General features: G+C 29.9%; 2 protein-coding genes across 3 annotated transcripts; both read right to left on the reverse strand.

Moving 5' to 3' along the window:
• Positions 1-11558: 11558 nt before the first annotated feature.
• LOC140177701 (protein FAR1-RELATED SEQUENCE 5-like) lies at positions 11559-12792 on the reverse strand. The gene is made up of 2 exons (XM_072210851.1): positions 12074-12792; positions 11559-11961 (listed from the first exon to the last, which is right to left on the reverse strand). The coding sequence occupies exons 1-2, from the start codon at positions 12790-12792 to the stop codon at positions 11559-11561; spliced, it is 1122 nt and encodes a 373-aa protein (XP_072066952.1).
• An 11619-nt stretch (positions 12793-24411) lies between these two features.
• On the reverse strand, positions 24412-27134 carry LOC112760104 (uncharacterized). Of its 2 annotated transcripts, XM_025808092.2 has the most exons (5): positions 26434-27134; positions 25778-25878; positions 25181-25294; positions 24998-25099; positions 24412-24769 (listed from the first exon to the last, which is right to left on the reverse strand). In XM_025808092.2, the coding sequence occupies exons 1-5, from the start codon at positions 26669-26671 to the stop codon at positions 24599-24601; spliced, it is 726 nt and encodes a 241-aa protein (XP_025663877.1). In that variant the 5' UTR covers positions 26672-27134; the 3' UTR covers positions 24412-24598. The 2 variants fall into 2 exon arrangements, with proteins under 2 accessions (XP_025663877.1, XP_025663878.1); XM_025808093.3 differs by lacking the exon at positions 24998-25099.
• Positions 27135-27494: the final 360 nt, after the last annotated feature.

Genomic DNA, 27494 nt, shown 5'->3' on the forward strand with positions numbered 1-27494 from the left:
TGTAACTGAATGTTTAATAATATAATCTTAAATGAAATAACAATATATAATTCATTTGTATATACTGCTAAATATCTAAGGCACTCACCAGAGGAATGTAGATGTCGGTCTCTGTTCCTTTGGCAAGGATGTCAATTGATACAGACAAATACTTTTCTGTATTTTTTGTTGTATGAACTTTTTTTTCACCACCAAATTTCATACGTAATGCCTTTGGCAAGAGCATCTCCGTCGACGATTTTAACTCTTTTTTGGAGCTGCTAGTGGTCATGATAAGAGTACTCTAATAACAAATAAAAGTACCTGTTATATTAAAGTATAAGAATGCATTGTGATTTATATAGCTCGTCATCAAGGAAATTATATTTTTATTGGATTAAAAAAACTAGCAGAATATGCATGAACATGATTGATCATGGAGTAGTGGAAGAACGGTAGCAGAATATGCGTGAACATGATTGATCATAGAGTAGTGGAAGAACGGTTGACATATTTTAGTCTTCGCGATAAAATTGGTGAGAAAAAAATGCCTTCTTTTACTTGTTCGCTAAATTTTTTTAAAAATAGTTGACATAAATTTTGTTTAACTTTTTATATTTTAAAAAATAATATATATTTTAATCCTTTTTCGTTTAAATATTAAAAGAATAACTAATATCCAAGATCATAACAACTTTTATGACTCAATCTAAATAAAATAATTTTATCCCAAAAAAGAATAATCTCTTCGTATTTGTTTTTTTTTTTACAATACATTGGCATACAAATTATAACATGTAAAAATTTAGTTTTAGATCACGATAATGTAAAATTATAGTTTAGTTTTTAGTGTCCAAGTTTTCAAAAATATATTTCTTTTAAAAAATTCGAATCATAAAGAAAAATATATCATAAAAAATAATATTTTTTAAAAATAAATTCATTAACCCATTAATTAAAATAAAATGAATTTGTTATTGTCATATAAAGAAGGGTCATTTGATTATGGGATGTTTCGGTTTTTTTTTTTTTAAAGTTAAACTTCGAATGAGTACACATTTATTATTATAAAATGATTGTGAGAAGATAAAAATAAATAAAAATAAAATATGATAATAAGGTTGTAATTAATTGTTATACAATCCTTTAAGAAGAGATTTAAAATATCATAACATAATGTTTACTATATCTTTATTTTTAAATTTATTTTTTCTTCTAATTAACATGTTTTTTTCTTCTTTTATAGTTTTCTTATTACAATTTTGTATGAATTAAAAGATAATATAAATTACTAACAAAAATATACTGTGTATACAAAAAGTTCTCACAAATTCACTAACAATGTATTTTTATATGAATATATATATTATTTAACTTATTTTTTTAATGTGTATGTTATATTTCAATATATAATTTTATAACTATAATTTTTTTGTGTTCAACATATAATATTCCACAAAATCATCAAATCTTATTCGTAACAAATATTAAACAAAAATATATTATGTATGTTACACATAGTTTTGTGAGGGCCAAAACTATATATATATATATATATATATATATATATATATATATATATATATATATATATTTGATATAGTTATATAATTATATTTTATTTAAAAGTGATAGTTATAGTTTTATTTTTATAAAATATTTCGAGGACCATAATGAATTGTTGATCATATTGTAATAGACATTTTTGAATTACAAATATATTTTGACTCATAGTCATGATTATATTCTCGGAAAAAAAATCAATTTTTTTTTTGTTTTGCAAATCTTGTTTCTTCTTTCATTGAATCGTTGTAGAACAACGAATTTGGTTCTTCATAATATATGCTAATTGTTTCGAGGGTTACTTGAAACATTGATTTGTGTCTGAATGTGAGGTCTACACTCCTTATGAGGCAGTGTCCGACTTATTCTTGCGCTAATGTGCCACCGTCCGAGTTCCACGTCAGGAGGTAAGGGCCAAGGGGTGGTACCTACAAGAGACTCCGATGCTTAAGTTAGTAAGGGCTTTAAGCATAATTTTAGTAGAATAGAAGGTGTGTATACCTGAGGGGGTGTCAGTGTATTTATAGTAGAGTTTGATGACCACCTTTTCTAGAGTAGTTACACCTTTAATTGATGGATAACCATTCCCTTTATCTTTGAGAGTTTGTTGGGGTCTATCTTTTAGGAAAGATAGAGATAGTAGAAGAGATTCGAAGAGACAGTTACATATTTGGATAAGTAATGTTGGTACTTGTCGCCGTGTCCAACCTATTTAAAGAGGTCAGGTAAACGATAGAGGCCACCCTTTTTGGGTGGGCTTTTTTGTCCTTGTTGGGCCTGGATCTATGTTTTAGGTCAGAGTATGAACAGTGCCCCTACTTGAGTCCAAGCTTTCATGAGGCCGGGTTCAAGCATTTCGCGGCTTCAGTTTACCTTGTCGGGTATGCCACCTTCAAGAGGTCGGATTCTCGATGTGTTTTGAAATTTTGAATGTTACCACTTTAAATGAGGGGTGATCATTACATGGCCGTTTTGTTGGAATCCGTGCATAGCTCTAAAGAGGGGTGCAAAATACCTTTTTTCCCCTTCGCTCTTATACAAGCTTTGCGCCTTTCTTCTTCTTCCTTATTCCATATCTGAAAAGCTCTCTATGTTGCCATGTTTCCTTCTAGATGCAAAATAATTCTTCGCTTCACTTTTCCCTTTCGTTCCTTGTTCGTCGTTTTGACCCAAGATTTCTCTGTCTTAGACTCTTTAAAGGTCTCTTTTCACCCATCGGAGAAGAACGTTTGTGGTTGCTTGCTGCGAGACGTGCCTTTCCCTTTTCGCACCTCATCAATGTTGGTATTCTTGACTTCCTTTTGTGTAACTATTCTGGGCTCTTTCAATCTGTTTCTTGTATTTCGGGGGACATTTCAAGTAACAGCGGAGATTCTTACATCGTTGATTTTGTTTGTGTCTTGAAACTTCTTTGGAAAAAGTTGTTCAATGCTGCTACTTTGTTTACTAAAAACCCCTTTTTGAAACTGTTTTCGTCGTCTGATGTTACTGTTATGAACATTTGGTTCTGTATTTGGAATTCTGGAGAAACTTGTTGCCGTTCATTGCTTGTAGAATATAATTGCATTGTCCCCCAATGGTGTTGCTGCTGATAGTGTAGGAGGGACGCCATTTATATTCGTTCTGTTTTGGAAAATATCTTGTGAAATCGCGTGTTGTGTTTTGTTGCTTTTACCCGACTTCCTCTGGATTTGACCAAGTTCCTTTAATGACAATGTTAATTTGTTGCATTTCTAGGTATAGCTGTATGTCTCGATCCATTGTTCATGATATGTCGACAAAAATCCCCCCTTCTATTTTAGCTTGGCTGGGTACTTTTATCCTGACCCCGTTTCTGTAATTGATAAAGAATACACTGTAACTTTTCGTAGACACCATAGGCTATGTGAGAATCGGGAGAATGAGTGAAATTATGAGATAGTAATGGCTGATCCCGAAGAGAAGGTATGCTTCCCCCTTTTAGATGAGTCAGAGTGACCCTTTTTCTATGCTTAGGACTGCTTTTTCTCGAAGTTAGATGTTAGGTTTTCTTTTTCTGATTTCGAGAGCAATGTTATCTGGACCTGCAATGTTTCCCCTACCTAGCTACACCTGAACTCCTATTATTTTTTTGAAGATATACCAGCCCGAATGTTGGGCGCTGGATGTGATTTAAAATATTCTTCCCCATAGACATATCAGTATGGATAGCGTGGCTATTCAAATCCACCTTCAAATCATTACCCGAAATGGAAATTGGGCTGCTGGTGTGTGTACTATCTTGGACAGGGAGTTGGAGAAGACTCCTCTCAATGCTACTTAGAGTTCTTTAATGGCTGCCCGAGCTGAGGTGGACAGACTTAAAGAGATTAAAAAATAGTTGGAAGAGGAGAGGGACGGGTTGAGGTCTGACTTGGAGAAGGCTCGGGCCAGGGCGAAAAAGGCGGAGGCAGCTACAACTATAGGGGGGTGGTTACAAAATGGTTGATGGGAAGATCGTCCCAGCTCCTGAGGATGGCGAGGTGGACTGAATTATGTCAGAGGTCAAATTTCAGGGGCCATTTCAAATATTAAATAATTTACAAATTGATTATCTAGTAAGTTGAACATGAGATTTGCAAATAGATTCAATTTATCACAAACTAGTATGTGACACTTTTTCCATTATCGTGGGTCAAACCAATGACTTAAGCTAATTCCATATTTAACTCGATTTGCTTTTATGTTTGACTAAAGATCAAGTCTATTCTTGCAATCCTACAAACATAGTGTTATGATACTAAGTCACGCCAACTCGCATCGAATAATATTTACAAAAATCATCAACCAAAGATAAATATAAAAATTTTCGACACTCGGGAGAAATATATATTTTCCGTATTAAAATTTTAACACAATTAACATTTATAAATTTATATAATCAAATTATATAAATAATGTAATAAAACTTATTCAAACTTATAATGAAATTTCATCATTAAAATCATGACATACATGAATAGTGCAAAATTACTCTTGTCAGTCCTAAAATTATTATGTATGGGACTTTAAGATTTTTTTTTCAGAATATGTAATCCCCGGTTTGATACCATTAGTTGTAACTAAAATATCATAAATTACATTCTTTTTATTTCTATATTTTTTCATTTTTCAAGTGAATCATAATATTTATATGAGATTTAGTTATTAACTTACAAAGAAGTACTACTTGACATTAGACTTAGATGTGAGTCGGGCTGAGTTGAGTATACCAAACTTAAGTTCGGGTCATGAAAATTGAACTTGGCTCATGGCGACAATCGAGCCTATTTCTTAAACTCAAGCATGGCTCACCAAAAGCTCATGAGCTGACTCAAATAACAAGAACATAATTTATAATTCTATTTCAATTAATTACAACTTATGTATACAGTAAAAATTATTAAAAATGATAAATTTGACATATTGTCTATTTATTTATTATCATAATTTTTCTATTTATGACCTACATCGAAAGTATAGCTTAAATGCATATAGGATATATGTATATGTATGTATGTATGTAATATTATACATATAATCGAGCCCATTTACGAGTTAATGAGCTGAACTTATCCAAGGTTAAGATCGGTTATTTAATTTATGAGTTCGATTCTTTTTTTCAAGCTCGACTCACCAACTCACGAGTTTAATTTATCGAGCTTTTAACGAGTCAGGTGGTGTGCTGGCTTATGAATTGGATTGACTCACTTCGAGCTCTACTTGACATGTATAGTTATCATTAAATTTTAATATATTAATCGAAATATCTTAACTTGTAAAAAAATGCTAATAAGGTAATTGAATATTTCAAAGTACTTTTATGAGATCAATTAAATTAACCCAATAATTTTTTAAATAGATTTTTTTGTTATATTTGATATATATAGAATTAAATCTAATACAATGATTTTTATATTAATCTAATAGAAGAGAATTATGTAATATAACAATGTCAAAATTAATAAACTAAGGAGGATAAATAAATAATATTATTATATGTTACTACATAATTTTTTAAGTTCTAACAGAAACATTTGACTGTACTAATTCTAAAAAGGAATCAACATAAAAGAAATTACTAGAAAGAACTCTCTTACAATATTTTGGTTTGTTCTCTTGTAAGAGTGAATTCGTGAAATATTCCGTTTTTAAAACTAAATTCAAATATTTAATGATTAATTAAATTAAATAATATTTTATCTAATAATGATGTTTTAGTCTATGGTCACTCTAAATGAATAATTATTTTATAAAACTAAAATTCTAATTCATATTAAAATTAAATAAAGATATGCTACCTTTAATTCTTTTTTAGGTGAGGTTAAAGAATTTAATTTTAATGTAACAAGTTTTTGTTACAGTCATAATTATATCTTAAAAAAATATTTTTATAGTTTATGTACTCTCTATCGCTTTTTTTCATGAATAAAAAAAAACATAGACACATAGGAGGTTAAGGTAAAGTAAAAATTTACATAATATAATTTATTTAATATTAAATTAAAATTTGACACCAACAAATAAATAGCTAATTTTGTTTGCTCTCTAAATTAGATGAATGTTGGGAATAAAAAAATATTTTTGTGTAAATATAAGTATGTCAATTTTTTTATTTCTTCATATTTTTAGATAAGTGATAAGTGCAACTCAATTTATTAAACAGAACATATGGTAATATTTATCTACAAGTGTATATGAAAAAATATATATTGACGTGTATATTGCACTACCTATTTGTCTTGTAAATTTCTTTTTCATTATCACCGAATTCTAAGATAATCTTGAACGGTTATTTGGTTATTCAAGATCTTTCTATAGATGAGGGAGTAGTGGGACATTTATGTAACCAACTTATGTTAAAAAACGCTATCTATATATACATACTTTCATTCACAGCTAAATAAAATATTCACTACATTTTTATATTTTAAGTTTAAGATAGTTAATGGATTCTTCGAAGCAAAAGACCGAGTCCAAAAGTATGGAATCATTACATCCTTATGATACTAAGTGGATAGACACGAATTCCCAACTTATTTTCACAATGGTAACCATAAATCCTTCTTTATCCTTTTCTTTAGTAAGCAACTGTTTCTATTAATTGATTTGATTGTTCCTCTATTTGTTTTTGTGATAGACTAATGCTGAAGTAAGTATAATTCCAACAAAATTTTTACAAGGATTAGCTGAGCAACTACAACTGTTGACCAAAAAGGTGGACGAACTATCATCACGACTAATTAACTCAACGCCTCCTGTGAGTCAATGCGTGGATACTACTCCTATAAGTGGTCCAATTTCCAGTGGTATGAAAAATACTGTTAAAAAGAAAACTACGCCCAAAGAGACAACACCAACATCTTCAAGACAGAATGGTGAGACTGATAAAGGTTTTGCGCGCAAAAAAAGGAAATCTTTATGGCAAAAAACTAGACAAAATGGAGTATGGAAGACCCCATCTAAGACTGACACTAAGGTATTATTGTCTTTAAAACATTAATTGCATAACCAATTTTATTTTTGTTATTCATAAGTCTAACATGAATTGTACTTTTTTTTCCCTTAGCGTAATTTATTCTCGCACGAAGAAAAGTTAGCTGAAGATGTCTCAACCTTAGCGAATGGAGATAAAATTATCCAAGTAATTAATAATTTAATGAACAATATAAATAAATTTAGATTCATCAAGTAAATAATTTATTTTTTAGAATACATTATGCAGTGTTTCTCGGTTTCGTTTCAGGCAACAAAGAATTCGAGGTTTAGAGAAGCAGATCTTGCCCTTGCGTCATATATTTTTGGTTTTAATTATGACCCGAAGTACTATACAATTTTCTTAATGAATTTTTAGAAGGTATACGTGATTTTTTTAAAGATGACACAAAGCAATGATTTTGTTTTTAATAGGGAAGAATTGGTTTCCAATGATCATTGTTCAGGCACAAGAGAAGCTTTGATGACACTAAAACCTGGGCAGCCCATTGTTGATGATGTATTGTATTTTTTTTGCTTTGTTACACATTTATCCAAGATGTACTCAAATCCACTTTATTTTGTAACAAAACTTATTGAATTGTTTGTTTTATATAATTTTGGACCTTGTGATTTGATATAACTATAGGTCCTTATCCTTGTTGCTTCCATGCTAACTCATAATGATGATTGCCACAAGTGGTTTCTCCCCACAACATTTGCGGTATGTTTATTCTTTTTCCGCATTATAGGTATGTATGCTCGCTCTAATTGACATGTCTTTTACAGCAAATTGCAATGCATCTGAAAATATTTCCATCGGAACTTGGAATTACATTAAGGCCAATTTTATGAGAGAAGCAGATAATCTTACTAAGGTAGGCATGTCTCATAGAGGAATTTGCTATCAAAGTATGGTGCTAAAAGTATGTCATTTGTTAATGTAGATTTATGTTCCAATTCACGTGGATTTTCACTGGTTCTTAATGGTTGTTAACCGATCGGATCAAGAAATTGTGTATCTTGACTCTAAAAAATCTAAGATACAGAAAAAGTCAAGGATGACAGCAGTCAATAAAGTGGTGAGCTATTTAAACAAACAAATCAGATTGTATTTAAAAAATATTCTTTCATCATATCACTTATGGTTGATGACTACCATTCAGGTGTCATTTCTTGAAAATATTTCAGGTGACGGAACATATAAATTGCCTGTTGGGATATCACCTACAATTTCTACTTATAAATTAGTAGATCCCGAAGTTACACAGCAAGAAGATGGCTCGTAAGTAAATAAAAATTTCGCACTTCATTCACTATTTTTAATCTAAATTAATATGAGTGAAAAGTTATAATAATTACATAAACTTATCTTATTATTAAGAAGCAACATTATTAAAATTTATTATCTTTTTATTTTTTTTATTATGTGTTCTATTGCAGGAATGATTGTGGTATTTATGTTGCACAATGGATGATACTATCAGATCTTTGGGGATCATATGATGTTGGGGTATTATAACAATATATTTAATTTATTAAATTCACAAGTTAATTTCTAATCTAATATAACATTGTAATTTTATTCTGTAACAGAGAGTGAATGATTTTACAAGAGTGCGCCTTGCAATTGATCTGGTTAGTGGGGATCACAACATCAAAAAAAGGAAAATAGAAGATTTGGCTATACAAAATTGGAACAATAATTCAAGACCAATTTAGTTTTAGAATAATTTAAATTAGGAACAATTTTAATTTTTTTTCACTTCAAGAAAGTGTTTTTATTATCTTAGTTTTATAGGGTAATCTAGTCTAGTTATAATTCTCTATTAGAATTATTAGTTTATTTCTTTAGAAAATTTCATTACTTTTTGTTTCAGTAAATTATAAGTCAATGAAGTTTAAATTATTAAAAAATTGAGCTTATTATTTATGATGTATTTGCATAAAAATGATTATTATCTTATCTTTATTTTCTTAAAATACGTAATATTCTACTGCATTACATTCATATAAAAAAAAGACGTGTACTATTATAAAATCAATAAGTATTTATAAAAAATATTGGAATACCTTAGATTTTAACCTAATTAACATAATATAATTTTTAAAAAAAGTGAATAAAAATTTATGATATCTATCTTAAAATTAAATTTATTTTATTCTTTACATTTTTATTGTTTACATATAAATCGGATAGTAATAATACATTGTCTTGTGTGGGTAGTAAATTTAAAAAAATGTTAGAATAATTTTTTTTAAAGAATCTTATAAAAAATACAAGTAATTTAATATTTGAATGTATTACTTTTAAAAAAAATACTTTTACGTATGGTACTAGGATGTAAAAATATATTTTGTTTATTTATGATGTTTTATAAAAATATTTTATATCTCCTAAATATGTTTGAATATAATAATATAAAATGTTATTTATTATGTTTTGTTTAAAGGTAAATTTTTTAACTCGGTACACACTAAAATTTGTTAAAAGAAGTAAACATTAATTAAAAAATATTTTGCAAACAACATAATTACACATAAACATGCATTAAATTATCCGTAATTAAAATATCTACTTTCTATCGACCTATGATGTACTCTTAAAGGATTAGTATTTAAGGAACTATATATAGATAAGAATAAAATCGTACTCTAAAATTTTTCATTACAAATTTTTTTTCAAAAATGTTTAGAATTGCAAATAGAACCTGATTAGAAATTCTTTTGAGCTTATATTTATTGTTTATTTAATTATTTTATTATATAATGATATTATTTTTTATAAAAATTAATTTTTTTACTATTGTATTAGCTATGTATTATTGTATTTTAAATTTTTTTTCTATAATATATATATATATAGAACATATGAGAAACATTAATTTCTGCTAAAACCTAAAGTAAATAAATAATATTTTTAGTTATTTATATACTTACACCTATCAAATTATGTATTTTTATTTTTTATCCAATGTCAACTCGTTTTTTAAAAAATCTAGTTAGTGGAATATTGTTCTTAATGTAACTTTTTCTTTTTTTAGATGAAGTGCATTAAGTATAAAAAAATAAAAGTCATACTAATACCGAGTACTATTAAGTTGTTAATATTAATTATTTAATATAATCCTAATTTATAATTTTTTTCTTTAATAATAATATGTGTTTTATTATGTATATAATGTGCTGAATAAAAAAATATGAAGCATAAAAGCATACATTTATTGGCCAAAATATTATAATAATAATAATAGTAATAATAATAATAATAATAATAAAACAAACTAATTTAATAATATTCACGAACAGTTAGTTACAGATATAGACTTGTATTTTTTTTATCAGTGTCTCTAAATAAAAAGTTTCTTCCGCTAATATTCACAAAACATATTTGTATTTCATTACTATCGATGTCTTTAGTCCCAAAAACACTTTTTTTATAGTCAAAAACTATCTATTACATGATATTAATCTCAAAAATCACACCTTATTTGACTGTGGTGTATTCTGCATGGCCTGTAAAAAAAATCAAATCATTCGCATGCTATTAAATCCCAAAGGATATAAATTCATGGAAAAATATTACTTGAAAACTAAACATAAGATAGATAAATGACAATAAATCTTAATTACGACCTGTAGCAACCATCTATGGCTGGGAATGGGACCATATAAGGAAGTTTCGTAGCTAGCAGAAGTATGGTTGCTATCTACTCCAAAAAATGTAGAACTTGAACCTTCACAAAGACATAGTCCATACTAGTATAATTCCAGAATGATTGAATTGAAAATATACTAAATTGAAAAATGTGCATACCAGAATTATAGGCTTTACTTATATCTTCTTGAGACAATTGTGGATTCTTTTTCTGACTCCAAAAGTGTATATTTTTAACATTCACCTCCACAGAAGAAGCTATTGGAGTCTGTTCATATAAAAAACAAAGTTAAAACGTACATATTAACCTATTAACTCAAAATATCATGACATTAGTTGTTTAGTCTAGTACGTAATAATAAATTCCGTGAGTAATAATAAATTCTCATGGTACCTGATCATTTGGAATACTAACAGATTCAACACCATCTTCAAATTCATCTTCGCTGAACATTCTATCATTATGTTGAACATCTTTTTCAGCAGTTCTCTCTATGCATTTCCTTTTTGTGTGACCAGTTTGATTGCAATTAGAACATTGTCGTCTTTTATTTTCATCTTTTCGGACTTTTGGTGCACCTTTGGATTTTGCAACAGAAGGATCACCAAATTTCTTGCCTTTTTCCGGTGAAATAGTCTGCTCCAATTTTGCTTCCAAGTCTTTCGTCACTCTACAAATTTCATTCATTGTGTAGCGAAAATGAGACAATTTTCTGCCTCCTAAGTATATCATACGAGAACTAGCAACTGATAATGCACCTATCCGCATCAGAATGCTCCTTTCTTCATCCTCTTTTCCGTTTATGTTATCTTTATCATCGTCAATTTTTTTAACGTCTTTAGTCCATCTTTTTAATATAAGAGTTTCTGGCAATTCCTTGATCTGCTACCGTTTCATCACACAAAACATATGAGAACATGGAATACCATAACTATCCCATCTTTGACATTGACACACCATTTTTTGAGTATCTTGATCATATAAAACAATGTACTCATGATCAGGTCTTCCATACTTGATGATCTTGTACTCTGTAGTTGTTGAACGACTACCAGACGACACAATATCCAAAGCTGCCACACTTTTAATCTCTTCTAATATTTCCCAAAATATCTCCCTAGTATACACTGATGCAGCATGACGCTCAAGAGAATGTAAACCTGTTGTGGGCACATGTTCTCCATTTATTGTTTTGAATTCAGCAACAATCTCATTATTTATGTAGTCCCTTAAAGCGCGTTCTAGGTTTTGCACCAATGCAAGTATACTATCCCTCGAGTCAACAAAGCTTTTAATGAAAGAATGTATGCCTTCACATCTGGATGTAGTTCTAAATCCAGGCCCACTGTTCTTTCCTTCTATATTGTTTTTCTACCCAGTCGTTTCCCACAAGATTAAACCTTTCAACCATGTCATGCCAATACTCTTCAAATTCATCACATTCAAATTTGCCATACAAGCATTTCTTAAATTTCTCACGAAATTCTAGGTCCTTGATATGAGATACTGCATTTTTATACAGATACCAAGCACACAATCTATGGGTAGCATTTGGAAAAATTTCTTCAATTGCACTCTTCATGGCATTATCACCATCTGTTATGACAAGACTCGGATGCTTATTCATCATCGCCTCTGAAAAGTTATCTAGTAACCACTTGTATGATTTTGTTTGTTCATCTGCTAGCAAACCGAAGCCAAAAATACAAGTTTGGCGATGATGGTTTGTGCCTGAAAAGATAACTAGCGGCCTATTATACTTATTTTTTCTGTAGGTAGAATCAAATGCTAGAACATCACCAAAATATTGATAGTCAAATCGACTTAAATCATCCGCCCAGAATAAATGCTCCAATTTATCGTCATCTGTTAAACTATGTCTCACAATCATCATAGGTGCATCCTCTGCTTTTCCATGCAAATAATTAAGAGTTGCATTTACATCTCCTTCAATGATCTTTGAACGTAGATTTCTTTCAATATAGTTATCCAAATCTTTTTTTGTAAAACCAGCAAATTCATAACCACCGGCTTGTCCAGCAATAAGACCCATGATCTTCGAAGGTGGGAGGCCATGTCTATGCATACTATCCACTTGTGCCTTGTCTGCATCTGTCATTGTACGATGATTTGGAATTTGGTGAACTAATTTAAGAGGTATCAAAGGATGGTTATGATCCTCTACCATCTTTCTGACTTTCCACATTGAACAACTCTTGTCAAGATAAATTGACAACATTGCATTACAATTTGTTCTGGTCTCAGGCTTCTACTTTCTTATTTTACTAGTAGTTGCATAGCATTTCTTCTCTCTGACACCTGCTCTGTTGCACAAGAATTTACGTCGAACATAATTGCCAGTACTATCAGCAGCTGCATCCCCCTTTCGAACTCCAAACCCCACACACTTGGCATACCTTATATAACATTCGTAAGCTTCTTCATAACTTACAAATTGCTGATTCAAAAAATCATTTGCACTCAAAACAGCTGCCTCCTTATCATCAGTAGTTTTATCATTGCCGTATTCATTTTCCTCCTCCTCTATATAACATTCATCCTCGTCAGAATGTGATATATTTTTCATATTTTTTTCTTACCCTACATTAGTATTAAAATAAAATAACTTATAAAATTGACGAATTACAACAATGTAATCTCATGGTTTATTTTCTATTGTTCCCGTATCCTTTCTACCAGCAACATAAATTTTTTAACAAATAAACTAGAAAAATAAATGAGAAGAAATATAAAATTTAGTTCTAAACATCTTTTTAGTCATGTACCTTACTAATATTATATAGGTCGAATTTTGTTATGATTAATGTTAAAGTTTAAATTACTTTTAATAAATTGTTAATAATTTAAAATTTGTTTCTATAAAGTTAATAATTTGCTCACATGATTCTTTTCAAGAAAAAATATACACAAATTAAACCTGTACTAAGATAAAAATCTAAATCCCAAAACACTATTTTATTCTTTACAAATATTACTGTGGCAAAATTAAAAAAAATACTAGACCTAGTATTACATTATAGTTATATTTGGAGTATTTTGGGTTATATATATTTTTTTTATTTTAGTACTCATGGTTGATACTAAAATTTTTAACTATATCAACTTTAAATTTATATATATATATATATATATATAAAAGAATTTCATTCAAATTCAAGTGACTATAATTAACCTCTTAAAATTAATTTCGCCTATTCCTTAAATATCTCAAATCATCACCAAACTAAATAATGAGAATAAGATAGGTTTTATTCAATTAGTTAGGTATTCAATTGAAAAAATAATAATTTACTGTTCTTTAATCAAATATAAATATTAAATTAGAGTACATAGTTTATTACTCCCTAATTCAATATCTTCTTTGTGAATTAATATATTTCTTAAAATATAATACAAGACTAAATCAGATCTTTATTAATATAAAATGCATTAATCAAAATTAGCTGAGTTTAAATAAGAATACAAAGAATATATACATCTTTAAATATTAAGCTTAAATGTATATACAGTTTTATTGAAAAAATTATCTCTATTTTTATAATATAGTTAAATCTCATACAATTACCTAGTATATTTAATTGGATATTTGTATGGACAACACTAACAATGTTAATTTTTACATATTGTTGATATCAAATCAATACTTACTACAATTATATTTTACAAATTATTTGTAAAAAAAAAAAAGCATAACTCATTAATTCAATACTTGCAGAATAAAGGTACTAACTTTACCTATAATGACTTGAATCTGAGAAGTAACGACAATCTAATCAATTTCTGTATTGACTCTAGCCAAAGATGTGAACAGTAGAACTCCCAAAATTGTTGTCTAACGTCCAATCAATTTCATCCTGAACATTAAAATGGTGTGATGATATAAACATGTATATATTTATTAAATAATTTTCATCATTCACGGAGGAATGAATAAAAACATAAATTAAGAAATACATTTGAAATAATAAATTTGATTAAGAAATATAAACAAGAGGAACATACCTAATTGAAAGTTTTGATATTAGTTCTGAAATTGGAAGATAATGATGTTTACGTGTGAAACGAAGAAGAAGGGAATAAAAGTAACTGTTTGGTCCAATTCAAACCGGTTTTTTAAATAAACCATTTGTATAAAATAAATCGGTTTTTTTTTAAACCATATAGTAACACGTGTAAGTCATCAGAAGCAACTTCACCTGTAGTCGACTGCAGGTGAGTTTCTGCCAAAAGATAAATATGAATTATTCGAAATGAATAAGGTACCTCTTTCATATCAAGAGTGGATATATTTATAGAATTGTTGTGATAAGTGCTCTTTAGTGAGCTGTTACTTAGTGGGTCTAATTATGTGATAACTGCTCTTTAGTAAGCTTGTTTAGAGAGATTTGTAGAGAAATTCTTGTGCTCATCTGAGTTGGCATGTAATTATTTTGATTGTAGGAAATAAGTCCATTAGGAGAGCAAAAATATGTACTCTTCACGTACTCTTAAGTAGTATTTATTTATTTTTAACTAGATTTCGATTTATAATTTTACCTGAGAGGAAGTATAGCAAATGAACGGAATAATACATAATGCTTATAAAAAAATAAGCCTAAGAAAAAAAAAGATAAATAATTCTATCAGAGTTATCCTTTCAAAAAAAATAGAAAAATTTCCCACAAGTATGATAGATCTAATGGAGTAGGAATTTGGTGCAAATCCGAAAATAACTTGCAATCGTGGTATTTTATGTATGTGTTCCCTATAGTACCTGTTACCTACAACAATGAAAATATTTTTAATAGAACTATAAAATACTATAATCAAAACACACACAGACACACTTATATAAAAGAGAGTACTAAAAAAAGTACAAAAAGAATACTAATAAATTATAACCAAAAATTTTAATACATAAATTTAAATTTTTTTAAAAAAATTATAGTCAAAGAATATTAAAATAATATTATTTTAATTAATATGTTTTTTTAGTAATTTTTATTTAAACATAATTTTAAATGATGTAATTCAAACATTTATTTTATTATAATTTATTTTAATACAAAATTATTAAATATAAATAACATTAATATCAATTTATTTTTTATCAAAATAAATTTGTAAAATCAATTTTATACAAATTTTGGTCTATAAATTTTAATCCAAACACATACTTAATTATTTATTTAAGATCTATAGATTCATTCTTACAAACAATAACTGTATCACAATCCTATATTAAAGATAATTAAAGATAAATACAAAGAAGGGTGAAAACAATAATAAATTTTAGCGATGAAGCAGCCTTTGGACCGTGTAAATGCCAATAAAGATGGCATTACTTCCGATTTCAATTTGACTCCGATCATTAATTTTGGGATAGTTAGCTCGGATGACAATAAAGGAATATTCTCTCCACGCATATATGCTAGTATTCTTTAGACTACATATTCGAATCCTAAAAAAGATGATGTGAGTTTAAGAGTTTTTTTTTCTATTATAATATGATATTATAATCCATATGCTTACAAGCTCTAAAAATAAGAGAGTACGAGAGAGTACGAGACGAAAGTACTAGAGAAAGAGAGCGACGGAATAAGAAAACACAGGGTGGGTAGAATAAGACAACTACATTACATAGAAAATTCGGCAATTTAAAACCGAAAAAGATACTAGCTTTTGGAGAGTGAATCATTTATATTTTTTGTGGAAAATTTACTGAGTACTCTTTAATCCGAAATTTGTTAAAAAAATAACCTAAAATTTTGTAACATAACTGGAGGACTATTTTTTTAATAGAGTCATCATCATTTATTATTTTGATTACTAGTTAATTAATAATGTTTAAAAATATTAACTAAAAATATAATACTAAATTATTAAATTAAAGATATTGAGTTACTAGTTAAAAATACTTACTAATATAAATTAAAATTGTTGTCCCTCAAACTTTTTTCTCATGCATATTTACTTTTTTTAAAAATGTTATTTGTATATTAAAATCAGTCTAATTATTCTATTTAAAAAATGCTATTTGTATACTAAAATCAGCTTAATGCTATTTAAAAAATGTTATACATTCTAACATTCAAATTTAAGTGACATTGCATTTAAGCTAGCCTAATTATTCTTAGGTATTAAATCAATAAAATAAACTTCTATTTTTTGTATAAACAAGAATCATTACCTAACTTATTCCATTTGAAGAAATTTTCGTACTCTAAATTATTCAAATTTTGATATTAATGGTTTGATGAATCAGGAGAGATAGAAAAAGAGAAAAATAAATTCTTTTTATTTTGAAAAGAATAAAAAATCCTTCGAAAAATATTTATTGAGTTATCACACTTTATATACTATGTACTCTTTATGTACTCTCATTATAAAAAAAATTACAATCAATAAATCTATATCTATTATTGATAAAAAAAATAATCTAGATATATAACACCATAAAAAAAATTAGTGTGGGATAAATCAACGTGAAATGCCGACTTATAGGTTCTTCAATTTCATTAAATTCTGATTAAAGTGCCGGTAATCTATCGTATTATAACACCTTCAATTTCATGAAATTTGGAAATGAACTCATTTTTATTTGACTTGATGGATTTTAGAGACAAACACAACCCTCAATCCTAAGTACTCTAATGAATTGGATAATTCATAATTCTAGATATACAACACACCCACATACTCTTCACATTTTCTAAACCCAACCGATACCTTATTACTGTCAATCTTAAGTTAGATTCTAAAATTTTAAGGACTATGGTGAAGATGGTCCCCGAGGATCGGATTTCAATTTTTGACGGTAGTGAGTTCCTCTACATTGCTGAATCATTGCCCTTTGAGAACCTTCCCTACTCTTTAACTTCGCCTTGTCTACAACTATATTTACAACTGCTTCTACCAACTTCTTTGCAATTCCCTAAGTATAAAAAAATGTTAAAAATCAGTAGAATCGAGTTATGAATAAAATAAAGTTACAAAAAGAGTTATGGACAGAAGAGTTACATAAGTTATAATAGTGACTATAATAAGTAGGATAAAAGATGACAAAAATAAAAAATGGCACACCTTTCTTCCATGACACTCATTTATGATCTTCACAGCTTCTTCGGGACTAATATGCTCCCATAGTCAGTTTGAGGCAAAGATGATAAATTTGTCCGAATTGTGTAGAGGTCTACTTTCAACGTTTAGAATTTTCTACCAGTATGATAAATTTAATAGAGTACAAAAAGAGTACTAAAAAATTATAACAAAAGAGTATTAAATTTTAACACAAAAATTTAATTTTTAAAAAAAAATGCTCAAAGAGTGATAAAATAATATAATTTTAAATGATATAAATTTATGTCTCTTTTTAGTAATTTTTATATCTTTTTTCTCTGTTATAATATAATATTATAATTCATGCTTACAAGTTATAAGAACAAGGGAGAATACGAAAGAGTACTCGGAATAATTTATAGAGTACTCCTTAATCCAAAATTTGTTAAAAAGATAAGCTAAAATCTTGCAACACTATTTTGACCGGTAGTTAATTAATAATATTTAAAAATATTGACTAAAAATATGATACTAGATTATTAAATTAAAAGTATTGAGCTACTAGTTAAAAGTACTTACTATTATAAATTAAAATTATTGTCCCTCACACTTTTTTTCTCATGCATATTCATTTTTTTTCGACATAATTCCATTTCGGCAAAGATTGAGGGTTGAGAGATGACAGAAGGAGTGAGATTGAGGGTGGAAAATACAGGGTGGGTTAGAACTAGGGAATATGTAAAAGATTCGAAGATTTGGAATCCAGAAGAATACCAATTGTTGAAAAATGAGTCTTTCTCTATATTTGATTTTTTGTTGATAATCTCCCGAAAAACATTTCGAAGAATGAATTATTCTATACTAGACTGGACGCATTAACATATCTATGTATCGCGAAAACAAAAAGGTGGTAATAATATGTATGTTTTTGCGTTCATCGATACACAACGAAAGGCGAAAGGTGGAGCTCTAAAGGCTATAGTATGAATGAATTGTATGAGATTGAGAGGGAAGATTGTGTACGTGGGAGAAGTAAGGTAAAGACAACTCAGGAAGGAGGTGATAGTTGGAACTAGACCCGCATCATGGAAATGGGTGGACAAAGAAAGTAGAAGTATCGGTAGTGAAAGAGAATCTGGACTAGCTACAGAGAAGTCTGGTCGGCGGCACAACGAAGGCAATTGACTTTAGTTCCTTGAGGAATATAATTGGAAAAAACTTGTCTCAAGTTGTCCAAGTACGGGAATTAGGAGCATATAAAGTTCTTTTGACTTTTGATTCTGTATTGAATGCGGAAGAAGTATATACGTTTAAAATGCATAGTCTCTTGCAATTCTTCCATAATATATGGAGATAGATGAGACGGTGCGATGCGAAATTCGAAGAGTATGGTTAGAATGCTACGGAGTTCCATTACATGCGTGGTCAGCAGATACCTTTAGTATGTTAGGAGGCCAATGGGAGGAAGTAGTCGGTTGTGACAAAGTGACAGAATCGTGCATGTCTTTTAGTGTTGGACGAGTGCAAATTGATACTTGTATCATTGATATGATTAATGAATGGGTCTATATCACAATATGTATCAATGGATTCGATGTACTAGTGAAAGAAGTGGGACAGGAGACTTTTGGATTGAATTGTTATGAAGAAGCTAATGGAGAAAGTGACCATAGCTGTAAACAACGAAGAACAGATGCGAAAAGAGAGGTGCGGGTATGAATTTAAGGAGTACACGGGCTACAAAACCGACGATTTTCAACTACCAGGCAGCCGATGTGGTGATGGGGGACCTGAGGAAAAGATAAAGGTAGGTTAGTAATTCCTAAAATTATTTTGAATGAGTGGATTAATGATCATTCAAATCAAAATTAGGTAAAAATGGTAACATATAAACCAATTTATGAAGGACTTGAAGGGAGAGCAAATTGTGTGGGATGTGATTATATTAATTATGAACCTGGTTCTGAAAATACAATTACATGGGTTTATGAAGGTAAATTTAATGAGATGGAAAGGAGGGACAAAGGGAATAAGAAAAAGAAGGTTTTTTGTAGGCTTGGTGCTAGGCCCAATAATTCCAGGATGTCCAAAAAAGGTAGGGAATGATCCTTGGTTCAGTTCCTCAATCAACCGATTCAGTGATGTTGGGTTGGGTCTAGAATTCGGGTCAGGCTTGATGAAAATTGTTAGAAACAAGAGAGTAATCTAAAATAGTATATTATTCAGGTTGTATTCAAGTTGTCTGGAATTACACAATATAAAATGGTATTTATAGATGCTAAGAAAACCGTAATAATAAAAACGTAATATCTTATAATAAATATTCAGATATACTAAATAGTACTAATTGATCCTAATTGATCCTATTTATATTCTAACAGAAATGGAGCACGGTTTCCACGATAGGGATGAACACGCTAGGAAAGGGTCTATGACAAGTGTGAAGGAAGCTGCATCTGCGAAACTTGCGTTGGAGACCTGCACAGAGATGACCGAGGGAGACTGAATCGGTGTTGAAGGAGAGAAGCTAAAGGCAGAGGAGGTTCAACGTGGCAAGGGAGATGTGCAACTCTGACGCCACCTATGTTGGATCGTGAGATCGAAGAAGAGTTGATGGCGGAGAACCTTGCCGCTACTCTCCCGGCGATGACATTGAATGGAGGGACTGGTGGGTTGGGTGTGTGTTGATGATGATGGTGCAGAAGATGTTGATGAAGGAACGGGTGATAGGGATGACATTGTGAATGACAGTGGCATGGACTCCGACACAAAGAGAACAACATTGACAAAAGGACAAGGAGAGCTATCGGAACACGATGAAGAAGTAGCTGGGAAGAGGGTTATTGATGATGGTGGTTTAGACAAGAATGAAGGAAGTAAGGGAAACAGAGATAGTATTTTGGAGGAGCAGATACTTGAAAATAGAAAAACTTGGGACCTCGCGTTGGAATCAGGTGCAATTTTATACAATGAAGAAGATGATATTATGGCTATTTTCCAAGCACATAATAAAAAAATTGCTCATAAAAGAAGATTGGTAAAACAGAAAGAGAAAGCAAGGTGCTGTAGACCCAAAAATACAAAAAAAGATGTGTAATAATTTATTAAAATAATTTTATTTTTCGAATGTTAGGGGATGATGGAAAATTGAGTATGGTCAAAAACCTCAAGAAAAATTTATATTGAATATGTTAGGCTTGTTTGAGACCAAGTGGCAGGTAGTGACGAAATTTGATGTAATAAGAATTCGGAGGAGTGATGTTGCGGGATGAGAATATGTTGAGTCGGAGGGTGCCTCAAATGGTTACTGTTAATTTGGGATGAAATCATGTTTAAAATGAGTTGCCGTCATAAAGGAGAGTTTTGGTTGTGTGTTGAATGGGTCTTATTAAAAATAATTTCAGTTATGCTTTCTTTAGTATGTGGGGCTCATACAAGAGAAGAAAAATTTGCTGTGTGGAAGGAATTGAAGGATTATGTATGGGAGACTTTAACGAGATTGTGCAGGTGGAAGAGAAAAAAAGATGTTTGTCAAATCAACAGAATTTTAGTAAGAATTGGATACAACAAGATATACAACTGGTGGACTTCTGTTTAGCGATCTTACAATCGGTTTGACAGAGTTTTAGTAAGATTAGAGTGGCTGGAGATATTTTTACGAGTACAAAATTAGAAGTACACTACAAAAAGGAGGAACACAAAAAATAGTTGATGAGTCTTTTTGCGATATTTTTTTCTTTTTTAATTTTTCTGTTTGTTTATTATTGCTCTTGCTCTACTTATTGTATTAATCTCTCTTGTTCAAAAAAAAAATTCCATTTTGGCACACATTATTTGCACAATTAGGTAGAGTGAATATTTTCATTACAATGATTATAAAATTTTGGTAATATTTTAAAAAATATCTAAAATTAAAATAATATTTTTTAATTTAATTTGATCCATTTTTACATTTTTATTTTATTTTAAAATTTAAAGTGTCATCAAATAGAAAAAGTATATGACCTTAATTTTAGTTATACTTCTTAAGTGTTTCCAAAAAATAATTATAACTACCATAATTAACTATATAATAATAATAATAACCAATCATAATATTTACCTTATTAAAATAGTATGATGAGTTCTTCTCATGACGTTTAGTCTTTTCTCTTTTCAAAATATATCACTCATTGTTTCTTAGTATTATTTTTTCTTCTCACATCTCAGTTACCAAAATTTTGAGAAGTTTTTAATCTTTTAGACTAAAATATCGACTATTTTAGCCTAAAACTATTTAGTCTTAGTGGGGAAAAAAAACTTTGTAAGTTACCAAATACCCCCCTTTCCAATATTTGTGAATTAAAAGTTCAAACCATAGGTGTAAAAACCGGACCGGACCGACCGGTCGAATCGGACTTTATACCGGTTCGGTCCAGTATTTAAAACGCACAAGGAATTGAACCGGTTAAAACCAGTGCGAATCGATGAGGTGGTCTGATCGAACCGTTTAGGAGAAAATATTTCTAAAATGTTTGAGATAGGGTTTGAACCCCTACCCTCAAGAATACCAAAAGACTCCACAACCACCAAACCACTATGTTTTCTATTAAAATTAATGCAAATTATAATACATATAGATATCTTTCATCAAATAGTTTACTTTTATTTAATTTATTTTAATTTTAATTATAAACTCACTCATTCTTAAATTAATTATATTTTTATTTAACAATAATTATAAACTCACTTATTTTTTTATAATTATATAATATCTATTAATATTATTTTTTAATAAATACTTGTAGTATATAATAGTATAAAAGATATAAACTAATTAATAAATTATTAAATATTAAAAATAATAGTTATTTTAATATAAAAACAAAATAAAAATATTTATGATAGAGTAAAAATAATAAAATATTTATTGTTCATGTTCCATATTATTTTAAAATAACTTGATATTTTAAAATGTTAGTAAAAATATGTATTTTAAATTTTAATTTTAAACTTTTGACTATTTTTTATTTTTTATTTACATAGGACTGAATCAACCGGTTCAACCAGTAACTCAACGGTTGAACCAGTAACTCAGTAACCCAGTGACCTGACCGGTTCGGTTGCCGGTTCGGTTCTGACAACTATGGTTCAAACTACTACCTATTTTGTATGTGTTATTAAATATTATTAGATATATAATATTTACATATTTTTATCTTTAATAGTTTAATTTTTGAGAAAAAGAATGCGTAACATATATAGTATTAAATTTCCATGACGACCAATTATATTTGTCCAAGATATTTTAAAGTCTTAGTTATTAAGTGCAGAAAAATCAATGAGTAAAATATGAAATAACAGGATTACTACTTGAGGGCTATCCTCTTAGCACGTGAATCTTGTTTAAAAAATAATGAGCGTGGTGCATGGGAAATCCCATAATAATTGGGGCATAGACCAATCTAGTAGCTCCATTTATGCATTGGCTTTGAGGAAAAACATGCTTTAGATACATAATATATTATCATCAAGTTTCTCAACGAAAGTTAAACTCTTTCAAGTATTATATTAAAAACTTTATATTTGATAACAAATATATATATATATATATATAAAGAAATTTCCTTCAATCCAATATTCAATTAAAAAAATACATGGCATGATGCAGCTGATAAAACAATCATTGAGATTACTCTAAAAGGATTCAAAAAGTATGATCTTAAGACAATGATCTGTTGGATTATGTGTTGGATGTGGTGGATTCTTCAGATTTGTCCATATTATAAAAAAGTAATGTTATATGCTATAGGCAGTAGGCATCATATAATTAATCATATAACAGGCACTAAAATAATTTATAAATGTATTAAAACTAGTTAAAAGCTCCCCCTTTTTCTTTTCTTCTCCAGATATAATTACATACTATATATTTTCGATTTTATTCCACTGTTATTTAGCTATCACCTTCACCGCCCTGTATCCAAAGGCAAATTTATCAGCAGAAAAAAGCATAGCATCATTGCATCACTTAGGTCAAACTTGAATCCCATTGGACAATCAAAGTCAACATTTCACAAACAGTTTTGGCACATATTTCCCGGTGTTTCCACTTTCCACCCCCATTGATATTTACTAAAATCCCATCAAAACATGGTGCATGGTCAATTTTTTTAGGGTCAGCATTAATTAGGACGCAATACTGTGAGGAACTGAGGATGAATACATGTGATTGCAATTGACAAGCTTTTACGCTATCAATTTCATACAAGTTATTTCACTCTTATGATATTTAGGGTGTATTTAGTTTGTAGTTTGCAAATCATACTTATTGAACCTCCTTTTACACTCTTCAAATCGAAATTTAGATTATGCAAATAAATTCAAATGGGCTATATCTCTAGAATAGCACAAATCTTCTTTCCTAAACTTTTTAACAAGTTTAAATTTTCACAACCCTAAATTCTGATCTTACCTTCTAGCTTAAGTCTTATTGACCATTTATCATGGCCAAAGAATAAAAAAGAAAAAAATTACAAGAAATGAGTTGGGAGGCTTGCTATTCAAACCAAAAGGACTTTCCACATAAGGTAGACAAATATGTTCACAACATGTTTGCAATGAATTTCAATTTTCTGTTGTAGGTGAACAAAAAAACAGTTGAATATTAAGTATAAACTACAAGAATAACAATCGGGTCTTGTCATGAATCGGTTGTATGAATCAAACAACGTCATGTTGTTTTATTATTAACATGACAATAGTTTTTTTTTTTTTGTACATGTACAGAGAGATACAAATGAGGATAACTCTTTTTGAGCATATTCAGAAGCACAATTTTATATACAAATTTGCAGAAAGAATGGTTAGAGATCTATGTTTTGTATTTACAGAAAGTACCATTGCCAATAGGCCTTCTCTACAATACCTCCACCACTTTTAACAGCTAGATGAAGCGTCTCAGATGCCGGAGGAACACCCCATAGTAATGGCACTGCAACAGTCATGGTTAGCTTTTCATGCAAATCACCTTTGACTTCCTTCTCTGCCATAATAACCTGCCATACAATATTGACTCTAATTTTCAGAGAACTTAGGTTTGCAGTTGGTATATTATATCAGAAAAAACTTGAAAAGAAAAAGAATGCAAAGTTAAAGATGTAATCTAGTGGAATATAAACGTAAGAACATCCCATGAAATTAATAACGGATTGCAACCGACAACAATATTCTTCAATATGTAGTAAGAAGCAGGACAAAGTAATGTTATTGCTGTCGTGATCTACCTCCCCACCATGCTCTAAGACAGTGTCTTCAACTACATCACTGAGCATCTCAATGGAACGGCAGAAGCCAAAAATGCAGAATCTTCTTCCCATATCAAGTCCCTAGAAAGAGAACATTCTGTATTTACAGCAGTTTAAAGGATCTATCATAAAGGAACTTAAGTCCAAAGGATGAGGACTAACATTAGTAGCTGCAATATCGAATAGTGCGCCTAAACAAAGGCCTTGCTCGGGATCCATGTAATTACTTTCTTGGAACCGTTGTTTTTGAGAAGTTTTGAATTTCCCCTGCTGTTTCTGCGAAACATGAAAACCAGCTTAGCCTATCTGAATAAAGATCTGACTTTGCAATGGATCATAAACAAGATGAAGAATGAACCACAAAAGTGCATTGATTCTGTGAAACCAACCATTCCACCTATCAGATTAAGATACTTCTGTATCAGATAGAAAGGAGAAAAGAATCCCCCCTTTATTTTAGATTATGCAATCTACCGCTTGGACCATGTAGAGAATGAAAACCTCACACGCAATGACGCAAGAAAAGAAGTATACAGTTATATACTAATATGGTTGGAACTTCTAATATCCCAAGCTTTTATGGTAGTTGATCCCCGCCTGGTTTATATTTATCAAAAGTGCTGCAATGCACCAAAAGTACACATTCTAGAATAATAACAAACTAAAGAAATGATGCGTCCTGCGACTAGGTTTCACTCGGAGTTATGATTCTAATTTTTTAAAACAAAAGTATAATGAAATTGCATAATAAAATCATACATCTGAAGAGCTAACATGGCGAGGGGTGATGGAGCCTCCAATCTGCACCAGTCCATCAGCGGTGAACAATGTAATTCTATCCTCATGAACCCATTGAATTTCTGAGAAATCATTGAAACAAATTAGCAATATAGTACTTAGCAAATAAATCTCATCAGCATAAAAGAGCATTATATCATTTTCCAAAATGCAGACTCTGATGAAGGTAATCTCAGTTATCGATCAATTAAAACTTAAAAGGTACCAAATGCCATGAATCCAAAAAGCACTGCCCCCTTCAATAACCTAAAAATCCTCTGAAAGTTTATAAATTATACTTGAAGAATACCTAACTCAACTAAAGCAGCAAAATCACTAGGCCTTGAAGAAACAAAATAACCATAACTTAGAACACATAAACATCGAAAAGAAGAAGCAAAAGCTCCACCATTTCATTTCAACAAAAACTAATTTTAATTTTCAAGATTTCAGCTCAAATATTCTAAAAAAAGCACACACATTTGAATATTATATATATAAAAATATGTTTCGCAACTCAATCACAACTAGCGCTGCAGAATCAAATTCCGCAATTGAAAGAACTTCAATTACAACAATCAGTGAAAGGAAAATCCAGCTACTTGAATGAAATTTCAGGAAAAAGAAGGAAAGATTACCGGAGTCGGATTGGAACCACGGAAAAGATCGAAAAGGATCATCACCGGATAGGTTGGAAGAGTCGTCGGTAGCTTTGACCACGATATGATGGCGAGAAGAACGAGATGATGAGAAATTGAATGAGGAGCTGAAAAGCGGGGAGAGAGGAGATGATAGCGTGGAACGAGAAATTGATGCAAGAGAAGAAGGGAATCTGAATCTTGAGAAGCAAAGTGCAGAGGTTTCAGCCATTGCCATCGGGAGAGAGAGAGAGAAAGAGAGAGAGTTGGTTTACGTGAGAGGGAAGAATGGAACACTTTTTGGGAAATCAATCAATCCATGGTGTTGTGTTCATCGCATGCTACGACACACATTTTCTTTGGAACTTGAGGATACAGTTTATTCCATTTTTATTTAAATAACTAAATTCCATTTTTTCTGGTTCACAATTTAACGGAAAAATAACTTACAAATACACACAACAATCTATTTCGATTTAGATTAACGAAAATGTCATCAATTTAGATTCTACAATTACATTTATTTTTATTTATTTCTTTTAAGGTGGAGCTCAGGTGCAGTCGACTTCACGTGAAGTTAATACCTGAGAGTCGTTAGATGATTTGATTGATTTGACTAAATTTTTATCTAACGACTTTAAGGCATCAACTTCACGTGAAGTCGACTTCACATTAGTTTTCACCTTCTTTTAATTTGAGCTACCTTCTAATTCGATATGTTGTTAAGGATTTATCTGTCGCAGGGCTGACCGGCCAAGTTAGCTTGAGAACTGAAGATTTTATTGGGCCGCTTTTTTGGAGTTAGACTTATGGGCTTTGTCCATTTTTCCGTCTGGTATTGGTGGAATAAGCCCAAAGTTTTGTAGATATTGGGCTGTTTTCTCAGAATTTGAAGAATACTTGGGTCAAGTCCAAAAAATAATGTTTCAATATGCTATTTATTCCACACTTATCCAAAATAAATTACAACTGAGTATCTCTACCCATAAAAAAATATTACAATTGAGTATCCAATTATAGAAGAAAATAAGACACTTCCTAATCCGAGTTTAAGATGGAAT

The sequence above is a fragment of the Arachis hypogaea genome, chromosome 2 (assembly GCF_003086295.3).
Source record: "Arachis hypogaea cultivar Tifrunner chromosome 2, arahy.Tifrunner.gnm2.J5K5, whole genome shotgun sequence".
Classification (NCBI taxonomy): domain Eukaryota; kingdom Viridiplantae; phylum Streptophyta; class Magnoliopsida; order Fabales; family Fabaceae; genus Arachis; species Arachis hypogaea.

What these genes read in the sequence shown, in the direction of transcription:
- LOC140177701 (XM_072210851.1), bottom strand. Translation starts at nt 12,792, where the DNA reads ATGACAGATGCAGACAAGGCACAAGTGGATAGTATGCATAGACATGGC. An exon ending in TGGCATGACATGGTTGAAAG is followed by an intron (nt 11,962 to 12,073) that starts GTTTAATCTTGT and finishes TTTCATTAAAAG; the next exon opens with CTTTGTTGACTCGAGGGATA.
- LOC112760104 (XM_025808092.2), bottom strand. Translation starts at nt 26,671, where the DNA reads ATGGCAATGGCTGAAACCTCTGCACTTTGCTTCTCAAGATTCAGATTC. An exon ending in TCGATATTGCAGCTACTAAT is followed by an intron (nt 25,100 to 25,180) that starts GTTAGTCCTCAT and finishes TTCTCTTTCTAG; the next exon opens with GGACTTGATATGGGAAGAAG. An exon ending in TCTTAGAGCATGGTGGGGAG is followed by an intron (nt 24,770 to 24,997) that starts GTAGATCACGAC and finishes ATTGTATGGCAG; the next exon opens with GTTATTATGGCAGAGAAGGA.